The sequence below is a fragment of the Phaenicophaeus curvirostris genome, chromosome 1 (assembly GCF_032191515.1).
Source record: "Phaenicophaeus curvirostris isolate KB17595 chromosome 1, BPBGC_Pcur_1.0, whole genome shotgun sequence".
Taxonomy (NCBI): domain Eukaryota; kingdom Metazoa; phylum Chordata; class Aves; order Cuculiformes; family Cuculidae; genus Phaenicophaeus; species Phaenicophaeus curvirostris.
In genome coordinates this window covers 78,216,400-78,237,573 of record NC_091392.1, presented here as the reverse complement: position 1 = coordinate 78,237,573, position 21,174 = coordinate 78,216,400, and the positions used below count along the sequence as shown (strand labels likewise).

General features: G+C 39.1%; 1 protein-coding gene across 1 annotated transcript in view; it reads left to right on the top strand.

The window, feature by feature from the left end:
- Positions 1-21,174, top strand: part of ANO2 (anoctamin 2) — a 196,412-nt gene that overhangs the window by 50,852 nt on the left and 124,386 nt on the right. The window contains exons 6-10 of the mRNA XM_069863875.1: positions 360-414; positions 1,393-1,441; positions 6,962-7,017; positions 7,269-7,310; positions 14,129-14,193. Coding sequence (XP_069719976.1) covers positions 360-414; positions 1,393-1,441; positions 6,962-7,017; positions 7,269-7,310; positions 14,129-14,193 — 267 coding nt within the window. The remainder of the gene's footprint in view (positions 1-359; positions 415-1,392; positions 1,442-6,961; positions 7,018-7,268; positions 7,311-14,128; positions 14,194-21,174) is intronic.

The following is a 21,174-nucleotide window of genomic DNA, read 5'->3' as shown; positions in this document are numbered from 1 at the left end:
ATAACATAACCTCAGAATGTTATGGTGTTGAGGGTATGTTATAAGGAAAAGATTAAAATATCGTTTTGTGTAAACAATAGACAAGCTTTCCTTATCTGAAAGACATTTTATGTTAGTTCATATTTTTGCATTTTTATGCCTATCATCGTTGCAATCCAGATAGAACTTTGAATGATTAGGTCTTAAATAGCACAGTCTATTACGCTGTACTATTTAACCTGTAATTCCTTTAAACATCTGTTTTTCTTACTTGCTGTGGTTGCTAAATTAATTCTAAATCAGAATCTTATATGTTATCGTACTTCTTACTCCCACATCTGAAAATATAACTGATATTTTTTTCCCTTCTGATGTTTTAGGTATAACATTAAAGACAAAGACACCTTTTTTGACAATGCTACCCGCAGCCGAATAGTAAGTAAACAAAAGTAACATATCCCTGACTTGTGTGCTGAATGGGATTTACTTTACTAGTGAGTGTTGGTGACTACTTTGCTAACTCCATCAGTTGATGCATTACTCTGTTTATGCAAAATACTAAGCAGTCATAAGCATGTAAGAAGTACAACACTGGAGGTGCCTAGTGGTCCAGGAGGTGGAGATGCTATGTAGGAGAACATTGGTACTGACTCCTCTCCATTGTTCAAAGTTGTTACTAAGCCCTGCTTCCTGATTTTTAACTAGATTTTGTTCCATAAAATTACCTCCTCTGCAATCCTATAGTAACTCCCTAGATCCAGTAGTCTTTGGTGAGAAACCTTGTATCTTGTCAATGAGATCATAGAATCACCTGGTTGGAAAAGACCCATTGGATCATCGAGTCCAACCGTTCCTATCAAATACTAAACAATGCCCCTCCGCACCTTGTCTACCCATGCCTTAAACATCTCCAGGGAAGGTGACTCAACCACCTCCCTGGGCAGGCTGTTCCAGTGCCCAATGACCCTTTCCGTGAAAAATTTAAAGCCATTCCCTCTCATCCTGTCCCCTGTCACTTCAGAGAAGAGGCCAACACCCTCCTCTCCACAACTTCCTTTCAGGTAGTTATAAAGAGCAATGAAGTCTCCCCTCAGCTTCCTCTTCTCCAGGCTAAACAACCCCAGCTCTCTCAGCCGCTCCTTGTAAGACTTGCTCTCCAGCCCCTTCACCAGCTTTGTTGCTCTTCTCTGGACTCGCTCCAGAGCTTCAACATCCTTCTTGTGGTGAGGGGCCCAGAACTGAACACAGGATTCAAGGAGAGGTCTCACCAGTGCCGAGTACAGAGGGAGAATAACCTTCCTGGACCTGCTGGTCACGCCATTTCTGCCACTAAGCCTCAAGTACCTCATCTACTAGTCTTTTAAATATCTCTAGGGGTGGTGTGTGTTTTTTTACCACTGTTTTTTTACACAGGTACATGAAATCTTGAAGCGCACGTCTACAAAGGCCAGAAACAGCATGGGTAAGATGGATGGAAGACCATTAGAGATATTGATTTGAAAGGAACTGTTTCACTGCCTCACAGAATACTGTTTGTTTTTTCTCTCAGAAAACAAAAATATGCTGGGACATTTTCAGAAAAAAAAAAAGATTGAAACAAATATTTTTTATGAGGAATAAAATAATATTTTCTAGTTTATGGTTTGGATAGGTCATGTAAATGGGAGCTTGCTTTTCATTTCTCCAGCACATAATTTGCAGTTAGTGAGTTGTTATAAAATTGGGTTTGATCATGACATGATCTGCTTTTGAAAACTCAGTTGTCAATTACAATATGTTGTGTTATTTCTTCAGGGAGAAGATTTTTATCGCCATTTCAATAGACTAATACATCTTTCCGGGTTATTTTTACCACTGCAGATTTAAAAATTATGTCCCTGACATAGTGAAATATATGACGGAGCTGTTTTGAAGATACTATGTGATACCCTTAGGGAAACCCTGAAAAATTTGGGGCTTTTGATTTCTTGAGGTTCAGAACAATACAGGTTCTCTTTTTCTCTACTGTTTTTTTTTTTAATCTGTTGTGATATCCTGGCTCTTATCTCTCCAGTAGCAAAGAAGTTGGTAGTGCTCCTTGTCTGGTGTGTTTCCTGGAAGTCTCTCCATAAGCTTGACCATTTATAAGCAGATCACAAAGTTCTAGGATAACGTACTTCCAAAGAATAAGTGTGCAGTAGCAATAGATTTCTGCATGGTCTTTGTGTAAATTTTTGCAGTTAAGCTGCAGTAACGTATTTCTTTGGTACAGCAGATGGAGTAGAAACAGATAAATTTATTTTTCCCTGAAATAGAGATGCTTTTATTATTTTAAAATTACATGAAAATAAAAACCCAAACCAAAATGCTTTCTCTTTTTCAACCAAATATATTTGGTTTTGCCCAGTACAAGCATTTAAATTTATTACACTATTTAACTTAAAAAATTGAAAAGATAGTTGAGAAAATGTGAGGCATTCTTCATTTCTAAAACATTATTCACTTGCTGTTTTGTTTGGTGTTTGCTCTATGGTGTTCTATGTTTTGATCTGCTCAGATGCAATATTGGGGTAGTAGACAGGAATACTTTGCAGGATTGCTCCAGCTAACATTCAGGGAATCCTCTTGGTGACTGGGGAGATCATACTTTCCCTAGGAGCTGTGGAGCCAATGTACACAGATGTTCCTAGAGTGCAGTATTTTAGAGATAAGGCAGTGTAAGGTATTTAAAACAAGAACCCTAAAGTGCAGCAGGGTCACTAAGTCTGCTGACATAAAAGCCAGCACCCAGAACTGACACCTTCTCAAGGGATCCAAAGAGACTGTATTGAATCTATCAAAACTCTTAAGGCTTTGCAAGTTGTTGGGCTGAAAGAAAGCTTGAAAGAAGCAATATATCCTACAAGGACACAGTAAGAAGGGAAGGAGCACTCTAACAATGAGATTTTTTTTTGCCTCTTAAAGTTTTCTCTATTTTCATAGAATCACCAGGTTGGAAGAGACCCACTGGATCATCGAGTCCAACCATTCCCACCAATCTCTGAACCATGCCCCTCAGTATCTCGTCCACCTGCACCTTAAACACCTCCAGGGAAGGTGACTCAACCACCTCCCTGGGCAGACTGTTCCATTGCCTAATGACCCTTTCAGTGAAGAATTTTTTCCTTATGTTGAGCCTGAACCTCCCCTGGTGGAGCTTGAGGCCATTCCCTCTTGTCCTGTGCCCTGTCACTTGGGAGAAGAAGCCAGCTCCCTCCTCTCCACAACCTCGCTTCAGGTAGTTGTAGAGAGCAATGAGGTCTCCCCTCAGCCTCCTCTTCTCCAGGCTTAAACAACCCCAGCTCTTTCAGACGCTCCTCATAAGACTTGTTCTCCAGCCCCTTTACCAGTTTCGGCGCTCTTCTCTGGACTCGCTCCAGAGACTCAACATCCTTCTTATGGTGAGGGGCTCAGAACTGAACACAGTATTCAAGGAGAGGTCTCACCAGTACCGAGTACAGAGGGAGAATAACCTCCCTGGACCTGCTGGTCACGCCATTTCTGATACAGGCCAAGATGCCATTGGCCTTCTTGGCCACCCGGGCACACTGCTGGCTCATGTTCAGTCTGCTGTTGACCAACACCCCCAGGTCCTTCTCCTCCAGGCAGCTTTCCAGCCAGGCTTCTCCCAGTCTGTAGCACTGCTTAGGGTTGTTGCGCCCCAAGTGCAGGACCCAGCATTTGGCCTTTTTAAACCTCATGCCATTTGACTCTGCCCAGCAGTCTAGCCTGTTTAGATCCCTTTGGAGAGCCTCCCTACCCTCCATCAGACCCACGCTTTCACCCAGCTTAGTGTCATCCACAAACTTGCTAAGGGTGCACTCAGTGCCTTCATCCAGGTCATTGATAAAGACATTGAACGGGAGTTAATGCCATTTAGCACCACTCTCTGGGTCTGGCCATCCAACCAGTTTTCCACCCAGGAGAGTGTGTGCCTGTCCAGTCTAGAGGCTGACAGTTTCCAAAGCAGAATGCTATGAGAAACTGTATCAAGAGATCAGGTTAGTTTGGCAAGAAATAGCTTCTTCTGGTTTATAGAGTAATCATAGTGGATCAAAGAACTAGTATTGATTTGTCAAGCTTCTTTTCTTAGTCTAAGGTGATCCACTTCAAGCTCATGTCAGCACTGAATCCCATTTGACATGTTGCAAATACTTAAACCCTCCTGTCCGCCCCATCTTTCTGGCCCATAGCCAAAACATTGTTATGCATCAGGTTTGACATTAATTCACAAATAGTTTTGGTTTCTGAGATCCTCTCCCAGAAGTTCAATGGTTCCCATGTTTCTCATTATGAGTGGTTTAAAATATATTCTTAAATATTATCATTTTATTCCCGTGGGTTTGGATGTTTTGGTTGGGTTTTTTTGTTGTTGTTTTTTGTTTGTTGTAGTTGTTGTTTTGGTGTTTTTATGATTCCATTCCTTATTTTGCACAACAGATATGACAATGATTTTGGAAGTAGTTATAGCAGGCTTTGGTTTTCATAAGCATATGCTTCATAACATGATAGGTGGAAAATATCGATACTTCAAACACATTTGCTTATTAATTTTTACATCTTTTTTTTCCTCCACTTAATATAACATTATACAACAATGGCATATTTTTCCTAGCATAATTATGAACCATTGTAAACTTTCCAAACATGGAATGCTCGTAGAAGTCGTAACATTATCCAGATCTAAAGATTTCCTGATTCTAATAATGCAAATAGTGGTAAGGATGTCTGTACCAAGGATGAAATTTAATGGTGATGCCTACCTGGTATATCTGGTCAGAGGGTTTTCTTTCCAAAACATTTCAGAATGGTAGTTGTGTAATTTGGCTACTGGATCCCTTAAGACAAGCTAGCTGGTTACTTTTTACTAGACATTGAAAACCACTAATCTTAGCTCTAGTTGTCATCTTATAGAGCAATTGTTTTCACCTGAGATAGGACCTCCTCCCTGTATCTTCCTGTACTTTTCATCAGACTTCCTGCTTGCAGTTTTTAGGACTCAGCAATTTTGTCCCAGAGCATCTAGCTCTCCAGTATAAACATGGATTTGATGAGCACAAACTGACATAACTCCTGCAAACAAAGGAGCACTGTTCCAGACTCAGAAGGATGGCCATATATTGTTATGAGGAAAGGTAGCACTTGGTTCAGTGATTATGACACCTGATCAAATATTCATCAAAAGCTAGGAAGGGATACTTCAATCACCAAAATTCCGTGACAGTGGTTTCTTTTTATTATTTGTGTGTGTTAGGGGGAAACCATAGTTCTGATCATTCATAGAACCATAGAATCATAGAATCACCAGGTTGGAAGAGACTCACCGGATCATTGAGTCCAAACATTCCTATCAAACACTAAACCATGCCCCTCAGCGCCTTGTCCAACTGTTCCTTAAACACCTCCAGGGAAGGTCAAGATGCCATTGGCCTTCTTGGCCACCTGGGCACACTGCTGGCTCATGTTCAGTTGGCTGTCAACCAACACCCCCAAGTCTTTCTCCTCCAGGCAGCTTTCTAGACAGACTTCTCCTAGTCTGTATCACTGCACAGGGTTGTTGTCCCCCAAGGGCAGGAGCCGGCATCTGGCATTGTTAAACCTCATGCCATTGGTCTCAGCCCAGTGGTCCAGCCTGTTCAGATCCCTTTGGAGAGCTTCCTTACTCACCATCAGATCCACGCTTCCACCCAGCTTAGTATTGTCTGCAAACTTGCTAAGGGTGCACTCAATGCCTTCATCCAGGTCATTAGTAAAGACATTGAACAGGGCTGGACCCAGCACTGAGCCCTGGGGAACACCACTTGTCACTGGCCTCCAGCTGGATTTCACACCATTTACCACCACCCTCTGGGCCCAGCCATCCAACCAGTTTTCCACCCAGGAGAGTGTGCGCCTGCCCAGGCCAGAGGCTGACAGTTTCTCAAGCAGAATGCTGTGAGAAAGTGTGTCAAAGGCTTTACTGAAGTCCAGGAAGACCACATCCACAGCCCTTCCCTCATCCAGCAGCCAAGTCACTTTGTCATAGAAGGTGATCAGGTTAGTTTGGCAAGATCTGCCTTTTGTGAACCCATGTTGACTAGGCCTGATCACCCGGTTCCCTTGCATGTGCTTCACGATGGCACTCAAGGTCACCTGTTCCATGACTTTCCCTGGCACTGAGGTCAGACTGACAGGCCTGTAGTTCCCTGGATCCTCCCTGCGACCCTTCTTGTAGATGGGCACGACATCAGCCAGCCTCCAGTCCAGTGGGACTTCCCCAGTCTTCCAGGACTGTTGGAAGATGATAGAAAGGGGTTTGGCAAGCACACCCACCAGCTCCTTCAATACACTTGGGTGGATCCCATCTGGTCCCATAGACTTGTGGGTGTCTAGCTGGGCAAGCAAGTCTCCCACCACCTCCCCTTGGATCATGGGAGCCTCATTTTGCTCCTCTAACTCCTGGGTTTGTACACAGATGGAACAACTTTCCTTACTATTAAAGACTGAGGAAAAAGCGGCATTAAGTATCTCAGCCTTGTCCTCATCCCCTGTCACAGTTGTTCCTTCTGCATCCAATAGGGACTGTATATTCTCCCTAGTCCTCCTTTTATTTTTAATATATTTATAGAAAGACTTTTTACAGACTTCACAGGCTCAGCCAATCTAATTTCTAATCCTGATCCTTGTCAAGCTCAAGAAGGTCTTGCCAGATGTTTTCATCCTCAATCATGCCTTTTTATCATCAGGATGAGAAATTTGTCAAAGCAGTCTTTGTACCATACAAGTTCACTCAAGAAAATGCAGTTCTCCTGTCAAAACATTATTTCCATAGCCAGGCACTTCTGTGCTGGTGTATGTTCATCTTGACATGATTGTGAATATTCTAAATAATACAGTTCATTCCCCTTTGTAATGTCATGAAATGAAATCCGCAATAATCTTTTCTGTGCCTAGCTGTTAACTATCTGATTTTTTTTTCTTTTAGGTATTGGCACATTAATAGCAAACAATGTTTATGATGCAGCATACCCACTTCATGATGTATGTATATACTGTTAAATATCTAGTTCTCTGATGGTATCACTCAGTAGTGTCTAGACATTCATGTTTGTTACCTGTGACAATGAAAATATGTTTTGTGTGTGTGGTTCTATCTAATACAAAAACTCTCACATAAATACATTTCAGCTTGTGTCCTAAAAGTAAAATCGAAGATATAGGAAAGCTGATCTAACTTTTATTGAATTTTAATCTGTTTTCATAGGAGTTATTAAATTATTTTCTTTCTCTAGGGTGAATATGAAGGCCAAAATGGTGACATGAATGAAAGAAAGGTAAAATACATTACAAACTTAATTCCATATAGATTTAATGTGATAAATATGAATGTCCTAAAAGCTATTGTAAAGCATTATCCTGTAAATGTTTTTAAAATGAATATATTTTTACATTACTTATTTTCCTGTATTTCTGCATGTAACTTTTTTTTGCAAGACCTTTTATGAAGACTTCTTATAAAATATTTCAATGAATATAATTTGATCTTTACATATTGAAATGCTTCAAGTTTACCTCCACATGCATAGACAAGATTTTTAAACCTGCCAGGAAGCAAAAGTTGTTAAAAAACTTATACAATTATTTTCTTTCCATAACCAAATCATACTATAGAACAATGGTTACTAGGATAAAACATAGTTGTATTTCTAATTTATTTGTGTATTCAATTAAATTACATGCAATTTATAAAAATCTGCTTCCAATTGTTTTGCAAATAAAAAGTTTCTAGCTATGAAAAGATTTTTGAAATATATCCACCACCAACTGTCTGCACAGGAAAAATGGATACATAATCAAAGGCTGTGTGGATTCAGAATGTTTTTAATGAAATGAACAAAACCATTTAATAATTGTAATCCATTCAGATAAATTCCATATTTTCTCTAATGTTTGCTCATTTTTTTAGTAATATACAAACAATAGGATAGGAAATGAAAAGTGAAAATTGTCGGGAGAGAAAGGAGAGGAGGGAGGAATGAAGGAAAAGAAAGTGTTTGGATGCTTTAAATATCTAGTGTGCTAGAAATCCAATTGCATGTGTCCTTAGTGACTTCTAAATTGTCTCATAAATGTTTTTAAATCTATGATATTATATGTTGATATGTGCCATCTGTTGCTTGAAGGAGAGGTAAGAAAATGCCATTGATGTGGCAAAACACCATGTAGTTCTCAGGAGTGCAATTGCTACAAATTATGACCATTTGAGCGCTTGAAATGAAGACTGAGTTCATAGTTCATAAAAATAAGTTTGGTTTCTCTTAATGCTGGCTTAGCTAAAAATTGAAAACGTAATTATAGTTTTTGGTAAACAGTGTCAACATTCAGCCACTAGATGTCTTCACGAGCCATACACGATTTAATTTAGTGTATGACAAAGTTGGAAAACAAGCAATAAAGAAACTTGTATATTTCTGTATGTTATTTTGAACTTTTTGTTCATGAAGAAATCGTCTACTCGGCACTTGCAGAATTTTTCTGATTAGGTGGTAATAGTGAGACTGTAAGTAACTCTGAAAGTCAGCTACATAGTTTAGTGACTTGTAAGATTAACAAAATTTTTAGAGAAGAGATGAGGAAGATTGGGTACTGTGGAATAGCTGGAAAGAGGGCCTAAAAGGACTAGTGTCTGGAAAAATATTCACCCTACTAGCTGTATTCTGTGCTGCCTTCTTTTTATTCTGCCTATTAGGCTCAGTTATGAAGTGCTAAGTATTAAAAACATAAAAGCTTCTTTCCAGAAAGACTTCACTGATTATTCACATATGTCTTTGCTTCCTAGCCGTTGAATCTGCTGTAGTATTTCTATGCATAACATCATCTGTTTTCTATCTGAATCTAATAGTCTCGGTGTTTAATTTCCTGAAAAGCCTTGATCAGGTTTAAAGACAAGGGGGGCATTTTTCAGCTTTTTTTTCTCTGCCTCTTTTTATTTTGTCTGTTTTAACTTATCTGCATCTTCTATTTCAATTATTGGTTGTATAAGCCCCTAAAATTATGAACTGACCCTGTCTAGGGTACTTATGCCTCTAAGGCAGCACAACAAATTAAGTCTTATGTACCAGTTCATAATATAAAAGGTTAATCCTTATTTACCTTCTTTGGGATTTCCTTGGAGAAAATGCTCAGTGAAATAATACGTTTGTCACATTGTATGAGAATTTGAAATCTGCAGTCAATGAAACCCTCTCCTTTCCTAAGACTGTTGATTGGAGTAAAGGATTTTCCCTCTTTTCTTGCGATTTCTGTTCTAGAAAAAAAATAAAACAAAAAAATCCCAACTTTTTAAGAAAGTTATTGCACAGCAGCATGGTAATAAGTCATCATGAGTATAAATAGGGACTTGATTGTCTTTAAGCTTCTAGCCCAATGGCAACATGTAACCATTTCTAGCAATAGTTGGACATTGAGTAATAGATAAGGACTTTGTTATCTGCCTGGGAAAAACTCATACGCTTTTGTCATAGAGTACAACAACATTCCTAGAATATTAGAAGCTCGGAAAGTGTTGATATAAACTTATAGAAAATAATGATTTTAAATTTAGCTGATAAATCACAATAAACTATAAGTATAAAACTCTTCCCAGAATTTCTTTCAGTTTAAGAAATAGCATGAAAGGCATTTCAGTTTCCAGATTACAGTTAAACTTGAAAATTGCACTGTTAAGACTGAGGTTTAGTGTGGGCAACACAGTCGATTGGAAAATATTTGTTCCTTAACTCAACTTCAGTGCTGTGGCTTTTGGAATCAGAGTAACCTGTGGGATTCTATAGTCTGATATAGTGACATAGCAGCCTGTTCCTGAACTAACTGCAATTTCCTATTTGCTTTTCAAACTCCACTCTGTAGCTACATTCAAAACAATTTTTAAGTAGTTTTAAGAATTAAATAACAATAACATTCTTGCTTCATATATTTTAGTGGATTCATCTATCACTATGATTACGGAAACGTATAAAACTGTAGGCAATGCTGTGGGGGTAATAGCAAGGGGTGATTTTGAGTTGGTAACCAAAAGTATTCATATGAAAATATCAATATGACAGCCAGGGCAATCCTCTTCAACTCCTGTTGCAGCCAAATAAAATCAAACAGTCTCAATATTTCTTTCCACGAGCGCTAAGCATTTTACAAGAATATGCTCTGCAAGAGCAAGATTCTAAGAGCCAAGACTCCACATTCATTGAATCTCATTGCTGATTTACCAGCTTTTTCAGCAGTATAAGTTTTACTCTCTGATCTATGAGCAGAAGATAGTTTATGCTGTATCTTTAGTGAGTACACAATGCCATTCACTCAAATTTTTGCAAGTCAGTTTTCATATTCTCAACAATAATACTTTGCTGGGCACATGCTGGTTATGCACATGTTTGCAGGGTACAAGTCTTAATTGCTCACTTGATATTTATTTAGTTGTTTCACATAGCAACTGCAGGAGGAGAGGCGTTATAAACAGTAGAAAAATGTAGTGGGAAAATCTCAAAGATAGCTCTACGATTACAGTATCTGAAACTTCTCCACACTTACTTTAATTGTGCTGTTGGCTTCAAAAGATGGCATAGTGTGCTGCTAACTGTCAAAAGGGACCATCTTGCAGATGCAGCTACTGATAGCTGCAAACCTATATGTACTTTGTTACTAGTGTTCTCTTCAGCTCTTGCATAGTTACATAAATCCTTTGTGCAACAACCTACTATCTACCAGGAAAAAAGTACTTAATGAGCATTTATCTGGCAGATAGAACTAAACAGTTTGCAATCCAGTCTGCAACAAAGCTGATGAGTTCCGCATGCTATGCATTTTGAAAAAAACCCTGTATCTGACTGTTTGGAAATTACTAGTTTTGACAATCCTTGGATTTCCTTTTTTTCCTGTTGAAGAAAAAGGCGAATATTTAATATAACTTCTTTGCAGAATGCCTTCTGTATGTGTCTAGTTGTGTATTTGTCTGCATGTGCTTCTTTACCCATGCTTTCCTCTCCAACAGTTTTAAAACTTATTGCCGAATCCCAGCCAGAATTTACAGAAGAATGGAAGTATCCAAGTCATTAACACAGCACTTCCATTAATTCACATTAACTGCAATTTACATGAGACAGATGAGGGATAGTCATCTAGTGCTCACAGGAAGTGAGAAACTGAAGTATAGAATCATAGAATGGTTTGGGTTGGAAGGGGCCTTAAAGATCATCCAGTTCCAACCTCCCTGCCATGGGACACTTCCCACTGGACCAGGCTTCCCAAGGCTCGATCCAGGTTGGCCTTGATCAGGAGGTGTCCACAACTTCCCTGGGCAGCCTGTGCCAGTGCCTCACCACTCTCATTGTGAAGAATTACTTCCCAATGTCTAATCTAACCATTCCCCCTCATCCTATCACTCCATACCCTTGCAAAAAGTCCCTCCCCAGCTTTCTCGTAGGCCCCTTTCAGATACTGGAAGGCTGCTATAACATGTCCCTGGAGCCTTCTCTTCTCTAGGTTCAATGACACTAACTCTCTTAGCCTGTCCTTGTAGCAGAGCTACTCCAGCCCTCTGATCTACTTTGTGGCTTCCTCTGGATCTGTTCCAACAGCTCCATATCTTTCTTACGCCGGGCTTTCCAGAACTGGACACAATGCTCCAGGTGAGGTCTCATGAGAGCACAATAGAAGAGGCCATCTCTTGGAGCCAGCAGATATTCTACACAGAAGTTCGTTCTCAAAGCGTAATTTCATCACTACTCCAGTTTTACTAGGAATGATATGATGCCTTAGCTTACATTTGCTACTCTTTTTCTGATTTCTCACTTATTTTTTGAAAGAGAGGCAAAGAGCTTGACACTTGTTTTTTTTGGATGATGCAGGTTTATAATCTGTAAGTAGTGATGTGGTTAATATAGTATCATTTATCATCATATTCTCATTATTCATTTATTATTTTTGATGCACTCTGTACTTCAAGAAATAGTTTTCGATGGGCATGTTGTCTTAAACTGTATACAGCCCTTTCATAGTGTAAAACTATGGGAGGAATATGAACCACTCTGGTTGTTCTACAGAAAATCTTACTCTTTTGCATGGGACTACCCTGTTTTTTATTTTCCTCCAAAGATTACTATGGTGAACAGTCATATAACAAAAGATCATGCTGAAGTTCCTCTGAGCTTCCTTTGGTCTTCACATAATTCCGGAAAACTTAATTTTTTAATTTCCTCTCTGGATTGCTAGTAAGTTCATACACAGTTATAGAATGTACTGCTATTAAATTAAATCTTTTACCAAATTATTAATCACATGGTAATTTCTATCAAGCAGCTGGCTTTATTTTTTCCAAAAGAGTGTGATGTCTTTCACACTATAATTACTAATTTCCTTTACAGCCTCTTGTGAAAATGTGTCAGAGGTTTCCCTTTTCTTTCTGAAACCTCAGCAAAGTTGTGTCATGCAGATCATAGCAATGAAAAAGGGAATGAGGAAGACTATCCCAAGTCTCTAGCCTATTGCAGTTGAGTGTATTATGGTTAATATATCACAGATCCTAAAATACTTCCTCTTACTCCTGACTCTGTTCCTGCTGAATTCCTCCCACTGTAAGAAGTTTCTGTAGGACAAGTGCCTTCCTTTGAGCTGTCTGTAAGCTGTGGGTAAATTTGCATTTCCAACAGCAATTACACAAATTTGGGTGTCCATGTGCACCATGCAGACAGAAGTGGGGATTGAGTGCACCCTCAGCAAGTTTGCAGATAATACCAAGTGTGTGGCAGTTGACACACTGGAGGAAAGGGATGATATCCAGAGGGACCTTGACAGACTTAAGAGGTGGGCCTGTGCTACCCTCACGAAGTTCGACAAGGCCAAGTGCAAGGTCCTGCACATGGGTCTAGACAATTTCAATCACAAATACAGGCTGGGTGGAGAACAGGTTGAGAGCAGCCCTGAAGGGAAGAACATAGGTGTGTTGGTGAATGAGAAGTTCAACATAAGCCAGCAATGTGCACCTGCAGTCTAGAAAGCCAACAGTATCCTGGGCTGCATCAAAAGATGTGTGACCAGGTCTAGAGAAGTGATTCTCTCCATTTTCTCTGCTCTCTTGAGACATCACCTGGAGTATTGCATTCAATTCTGGAGTCCTCAGCAAAGGAAGGACATGGATCTGTTGGAGCAAGTCCAGAATAGGGCCATAAAGATGATCAGAGGGCTGGAACACCTCTGCTATGAGGACAGGCTGAGAAAGTTGAGCTTGTTCAGCCTAGAGAAAGGATGGCTCCAGGGAGACAGAACAGCCTTCCAGTACTTAAAGAGGGCCTTCAGGAAGTATGGGGAGAGATTCTGATAAAGGGAGTGTAGTGACAGGACAAAGGGTAGTGGTTTTAAGCTGAAAGATTAGATATTAGCTATTAGGAAGAATTTTTTTTTTCCTGTGAAGGTGGTGAGGCACTGGAACTGGTTTCCCAGGGAAGTTGTGGATGCCCTATCCCTGGAGGTGTTCAAGGCCAGGTTGGATGAGATTTTGAACTACCTGATCCAGTGGGAGCTGTCCCTGCCCATTGCACAGGGACTGGAACTGGGTGATCTTTATGGTTCCTTCCAATCTATGATTTTGTGATTCTATATGGGCTCTAGAGGGTATAGTAGCCTCAGGAACTGTGCAGAAGAGCAGACTAGTTTTGACACATTTATTAGCTCTTGGCATGTTTTTACATACCCGTTGACCAATTTTGAACTTCTACCTCAGTTTACTTCTCCTTGGATATTATCTATGGTGGGATCCCAGACATTAAAGAAATCACACCATAGACGAAATTCACTCTGTAAGTAGGATTATTTCTAGCATCTTCCCAAAGATTTCCACAAGATTATAGCATATTTTGATTTTCCTTTTGAGCCTTTCTTTTTAATACTGCTATCTAACAAATGTGGTGGGGAGGAGGTAAGGATGTGGAGTCTTCCAAAATTGTCTGAAAAATGTACCTGGAAGTTTATATTGAAGCATGGGAAACTGCTTTTTTTTAAAATTTATTTTTTTAACTCCTTGAATATGTTTGTAAAAACAGATGGGAGCACTGTTTCAAATTAATTTTCTTTCTTTCTTTCAATTTTTCTTTTTATTTAGTTGCTGTATCGAGAATGGGCAAGATATGGAGTATTTTACAAGTTTCAGCCTATTGACCTCATAAGGTAATACAGACGGGTGTAAAACACCAAGACACCTATTTTTTAGCTGATAGAGATTATTAAGTTACTTTCAGTTACTTCAGCAAATAAATCTTAGATTGATCAAAACATTAAAAATAATGTTGTTTCTGCTTTTCTGTAGCTTTGGTGATAGTAAAACAGTAATGTAAATTTGGGTTTGTATGCTTGGAAGAATTCATTTTTTTAAAAAAAAAATAATTATTTTTACCAGAGAGGAATTTGAATTTAGATTGATGAATTTTTATTCAAGAGTGTGGTCACAAAGTCTGGTGAATAATCAGAAGCTGTTGTTCATGTGACAAATCTGTGTGAAAGTATTTGAGAGTTTAGAAATTGAATTAATTTTTTAAATCCTGGTTTTATGATCATTATTCATCTGAACATATCCATATGTGTTCCCAGTGGGTATTTTGTATATTGTGAATGTAGACATTACAAACATAGAACAATGTGGGCTGAAAATAAGAAAAAACAAAAGAATCGTGCTTTTTAAGGAATTGCCACAATTTCTCTATGAGAAAACCGAAACAAATCAAAATAATCTTTTTGTGTAATATAAATACTGAGTAAAGAAAAGGAGAAGTTGTGAAAACTGCTGACTTGAAATATTCTTACATAAGATATCGGTCTCAGAATACATGAACTGCAATATTAACAAATGAACAATAAAAGAAAAAAAAAATACAAAAATCTGTTTATGGATAACTTGTAGTAATAAGAAAGATGACATTTATTAACATTTATTATATGATCTGCCCCTATGTGATTACCTGAAAAAGCTGGTGTTAGTAATATGGATAATCAATAATCTTTGTAAAATGCATTCATTGTATTTTGAGTTAAAGTTGAAATACTGCATACAGGCTTTCAAAAACTTAATCACTAATTTGCAACATGAGCAGAATTATTTTAATGAGAGCGAGATATTTCAAACTGGTAGATGATAGTAGGACCATCAAGTATTATCAGATTCTGTGAGACTTTGAAATTGTTTTTTTCCTTAATGTTTTTGTGCAGCATTTTTCAATATCAGTTATTCCAGGCAAGGCTGCTGTATGGAACAGGTAAACTCAGAACAATATTACAATGCTTGGCATATTCTTAGTAAATATTACAAATGTTAAGTTAAACTGAGCAGCCAGAGGAATTCTCACATTTTACCAGACCTGACATCTAAACTGAATTAAATATAGAAGTACATCTGCTTACACTCCATCTTCATTTGTATTTTTTGCTGTCTCCGTTATAATGTTTTGCTATACTGATATGATTTCATGGGAATTCTGTGGTTTAAATCCCTATGAGAAAGAAAAAAGGACCAAACATATACAACCAGCTCTCTGTTCTCAAAAATGATTTTTCTTGCTTTTATCTTCCATACTTTACTAAACTCCAAGTTTGACTGTTACCACTAAAATAAATGTGTTTTTTATTTTCTGGATAATATTAGAACTTAAATGTATATTTACCTGAAGAATTACCACCGTTTTCTTTCTATAATTGAAATACTTCTTTGCAGTTCTGTGCAGTGGAGGTAATTTAAGCTTCAGTCTCAATGTAGATATTTATTCCCTAGGCAAATATCAGCCACACTCTGTGGATTTTGATAATTTACTGTGATACTTCTTTCTTAGATTGGTTAGAATGTACTCAACATTTTTCTGGTTATGGGGGCACTGTGTAATTTTAAAGTTTGTATTCAAACTTTGATGGACAGAAGAAACAATATTGATTGTGCCTGATACTCAAAACTTATTCTGACTGATGTTTTCAAATAATGTTATCCACTTGAGAGTGTTGAGGGAGCTGATGGAAGTGCTCACCAAACCCCTTTTCATCATCTACCAGCAGTCCTGACTGACTGGGAAGTTTCACTTGACTAGAGGCTGGCAAATGTTATGCCCATTTATAAGAAGAATTGGAGGAGGCACCCAGGGAACTACAATCTTGTCATTCTGACCTCAGTGCTGGGGAAGATCATGGAACAGGTCATCTTGAGTGCTATCATACAGCACACACAAGACAATTGCATGATCAGGCCCAGTCAACATGGGTTTATGAAAGGCAAGTTCTGCCAAACTAACCTGATCGCCTTCTATGACAAGGTGACCTGCTTAATGGGTGAGGAAAAGACTGCGGGTGTAGTGTACCTGGACACAGTAAAGCCTTTGACACGGTATTTCATGGTATCCTACTTGAGAAACTGGCTTCCACTGGCCTGGAGAGGTGCACCCTCTGCGGGGTTAAAAGTTGACTGGATGGCTGGACCCAAAGAGTTGTGGTAAATGGAGTTAAATCCAGTTGGAGGCTGGTCGCAAGTGGTATCCTCAGAGCTCGGTGCTGGGTCTAGTCCTGTTCAATATCTTTATCAAAGACCTGGATGAGGGAATTGAATGCACTCTTAGCAAGTTTGCGGATGACACTTCACTGGGAGGAAGTGTCAATCTGCTGGAGGGTAGGGAGGCTCTACAGAGGGATCTGAACAGGTTGGATTGATGGGCTGAGGCCTATGGGATGAGGTTCAACAAGGTCAAGACACCAAGCCCCTGTGCAGCCCTACTGGCTTGGGGAAGAGTGGCTGGAAAGCTGCCTAGCAGAGAAGGACCTGACGGTGTTGGTCAACAGCCGACCGAACATGAGCCAACAGTGTGCCTAGGTGGCCAAGAATGCCAATGGCATATTGACTTGTATCAGAAACAGTGTGGCCAGCAGGTCCAGGGAAGTGATTCTCCCCCTGTACTCAGCAGGGAGGCTGCACCTTGAATACTGTATTCAGTTCTGGGCCCCTCACCACAAGAAGGAGGTTGAGGCTCTGGAGCGAGTCCAGAGAAGAAAAACGAAGCTTGTGAAGGGTCTGGAGAACAAGTCTTATGAGGAGCGGCTGAGGGAACTGAGGCTGTTTAGCCTGGAGAAAAGGAGGCTGTGGGGAGACCTTATCTGTGTCTACAACTGCGTGACAGGAGATTGTAGCAAGGTGGTTGTTGGTCTCTTCTCCCAATTACAGGCAATAGGACGAGAGGGAATGGCCTCAGGTTGCACCAAGGGAGGTTCAGATTAGACATTATGAAAGATTTCTTCACAGAAAGGGTTATCAAGCATTGGCAGAGGCTGCCCAGGGAGGTAGTTTAATCACTCCCCCCGGAGGTGTTTAAAAGACCAGTTGGTGAAGTGCTTAGGGATATGATTCAGTAGTGGACAGGTACAGATGAACTCAGTAATCTCAAAGGTCTTTTCCAGCCAAGCAGTTCTATGATTCTGTGATTCTAGGATTAACTCTGTTGAAGTATGTTGCTTAAATAATACTCACATCCCCAAATTAAATAGTCTTTTTAGTCTGATTTTTAACGTAACTTGCAACAATGTAATCTTTTTAAGAATTTTGTTTCACTTATATTCACTTCCATTTCACTTTATGCAAACTGAAAGTCATTCTTTAACTAAAGTGCCTATGCTGGAAGACTGGATATAGTACTATAGAATTATTCTAAATCATTTATGATGCCTCAGTACCTTGCTTCTGGCCACACAGTAGTTGCTGGTTTCCAAGTGGTTGTACATCGAAGCCAAGAACTATGTATTTGTTATGCTTACTCTTGGCATAGGCTGGGGGTTCTCGGAGGTCTTTTCTAAGGTCTGACATCTTGAGGGAATTCTAACAGCATATTCAGTCTTAGAAATTTTTCAAGTTCTTAATAACACAAACCCAAACAAAGAACCATTATAACAGTTCCTGACACTTCCATTCACCCCTGTGTCTTAATCTGCAAAATTATGGCTTTATGCACCTCTGGCTATAAGGAAAAGATAATTTATTTGTATATTAGGAAAAGCAGTTGTGGGTGAGGAGGATTTCACCAAATGTGAACGTAATGGGTGTTACATATTTTTATTCAACAAGAAATGAATTATTTGTTAATATGTATCTTAGGCTAGAATTACTGAAAATTACTTACTTCCTCTTATAGTCACCCTTAGACTTGGAAGTAATAAGTGAAATGTTAACAAGCAGACAATGAAAGTTGCAGTCTAGGATGTGCAGGGGTCTAGAGGTTCATCTGTTATGCTACTTGTTTTTTTTTTTTCTCGTCCTAATTTAAGTATTGATTTCTACTACAGTGGAGTTTCTCCAGTGTAGCTTTCTTGTAGGAATGCACTTATCAACAGTAGTTCTTCTCAATCCTGATAAAGTACTATAAAAGCTGTTACAAAAGCATGCATTTATTAGCTTCCTAAGGGTAATATTGCTGTTTGAGACAGCAATTGAGACAGGAAGGACGCTCCCTAGGAGTTGTATGAACCTGCGTAAAGAAACCTGGGTTTACAAATTGTTTTTTAATAAATGTTTCAGCATGTTAATCAAAGTTTTAACAATGTGATTCTAGAAATAATACATTGTCCTTAGATCTACCCATTGCTCAAAGCAGGGCCGGCTTGAAAACCAGATCAGTTTGCTTAGGAGTTTTGAAATCTCTAAGGATGGAGATCACACAGCTTCTTTGGGCACCCTTTCCAGCATTGCACCACTCTAAGGAGAAAGAAAGCATTCTTTCTGTTCAGATCAATGTTTCCTTCTGTCCAGACCAATTGTCCTTGGTACAACTTGCAGCCATTGTCTCTTGTTTTTCAGCAGTGTGCCTCTAAGGAGTTAAAGCAAGTCAAGACAATATACAGATAAAACCTTAGTTAACTCGTGGAATGCTGCAAAGTAATCTTCTTAATAGACATCTTAAAGCACCTGGAGATGGGAATCCATCTTAAATTCCAGATAGGGGGCCATCATCATAGAGGGGAGGTTCCCTTTTGTTATATTGTCATTAATATAGGATTACCTCATCCTAGGGAAGTCAAGCAGATCCAGCTCATTTTTAATTGTGGTTGAGTTTATTTTAATATTAGTGCTTCTGAAAGGTCCCAGGTCATCAGCTACTTCTTGTTTTCATTTCTATTTCCTGTTTCTAGGATTTCACCTGAATTCTTAATAAGTAACTGGCTACATAATCTATAGCATGATTTCTTTCAAAGTTCCAAGTGCCTGTATATGCATATCTTGCTGTAAAGACTGAAACTGGGAAGACATGGTCATTGTAAAGATTAAGAATCTGTATACAACAATTCTTTTTGTGGGAGTAGGTGGAAAAGTGTGTTAACCAAAATATTATTTATAGCATATAGCATGTAAATCAGAACTTGAGAGTTTCTGTTACTCAAACTGTCTGCCTAATATATTTCCTCCTTCCTATTTTTAACTATGTTTTTCTTTGGTACAGAAAATTGTTTCAACTATGTGTGTAATGAATTCTGGCCCTTCATTGTAGTATGCCCATGCTGAACCTGCTCTTGACCAAACAGTCACCATTTCTCCCCTGTTCCTGCATTTGAATGCTGTCTTCCTGAAGCACAACAGCCTGTAGCTTTCTCTTCCTAGCAGTTTTTAATGCAGTGACAGACCCATAATGTCCTGAAATTTGATTGTTCCACCTCTATGTTGCTATTTTCTTGCCGGAGGGAAGACTCGCACAACCAATATGATTGATAAGCAAGCTTCGTTTATTCATCAGAAGGCACGCATTATATCGCTCAGGTTCATTGATAAGCACATTTGGCAAAATCTAATTGGTTAATTATGTCTCTAACATTAGCATACACGATTAATCATTGGTTATTGCTTATTGGTTGCATTTACATAAGCTCCTTACTTTTTGCCAACTAACTCCTTCTCACTGCTAACCACAACATCCTTTTACGGTATAATGCTCTCGTCAAGGTCGTTTTACTTTTATGGTATAATACTCTCGTCAAGGTCGTTTTGGCCCTCTCTGCTCAGCGCATCTCGTGTATGTTAACGTGTCCTTTGTCACGTAACCACTTCTCCACACCTCTACATAATTTTTTTGCCTTTGCTTTCTGTGTTTTGGGGCCTGTGTAGTACAGCCTTCAGCTTAAGCAACCCTGAAGTGTGATTACTGGTTTGCCTTCTTACTTTTATCTTATTTTATCAGCCTTCAGCACACAAAAAGGTGTATATGCTTACACTACTCAAGACAGCGTAGCTTTAACCGAATGATAAGATAAGAAAAGGGGAGTTCTGCTGAAACTCTGTTTTTATTTTCTTTAGAGATAAGTGTTACTTCCTTGGCAAAAGCAAAAGATCGTATTCTGCTACAACATTCCCCTAACTGTACCCATCTATCCTGCTTCATGTGTTAGCAAATCACTGCTTCTTTGAACATCGCACTTTGTAGATGCCTCTTCATCTCTCAAGAGAGAAAATTTATCTCCACATAGTTTTTAGAACTCCTAGAAAGTGAAAACAAAGGTCTGTAGTGCCCTCCTTATTTCCAGAGCTATGTTCATAAGTTTATGTTATGCTAACTTTGGTGTTGCTAGTCCTCAGAGGGCAGATTCTCTTGTGTGTTTCAATTCCATTTCTTACCTGCCACTCGTTGTTTATTATTGTGAATTAGCCTAACCAAATGTCTGATCTTTACTTTTTGAGCAATGTAACCACTTTGGCAGAAAACAGCCTCATAGTACGTGGTTATGTCTTAGGGATGTCTCAGAGATAAGACAAATCAGTTCAGAAAAATACTTTGGAGAGAGGTATACAGAGCTCTCCATTCTGTGGTGGTCTGTCTGACCCAGCAAGTCAGTCTTACAGTTCTGAGACCTTTATTTTTTCTGAAATCCAAGTTTCAAAGCAGTGTACAATGAGGCCTGCCTCCCATATAGAGCCAGCAGACCTCCTTTCACATCCTGCCTCTACAAGGCTCACCTGATTATCACCAGTTTCCATAAGGCTGCTGAGAGAAAATTCCACTATCTTAGATGTGCTGCGCACTATCAAATTTATAATGCCTGGAGAACAGTTATGTTATGAGCTTTTCTCTCTGCTGAAGCAACTGCTAGATCAGGTGGTTATTTTCTACTTTCTGAGTAAGACATCCCTTACAGCGGGGGGTCTGT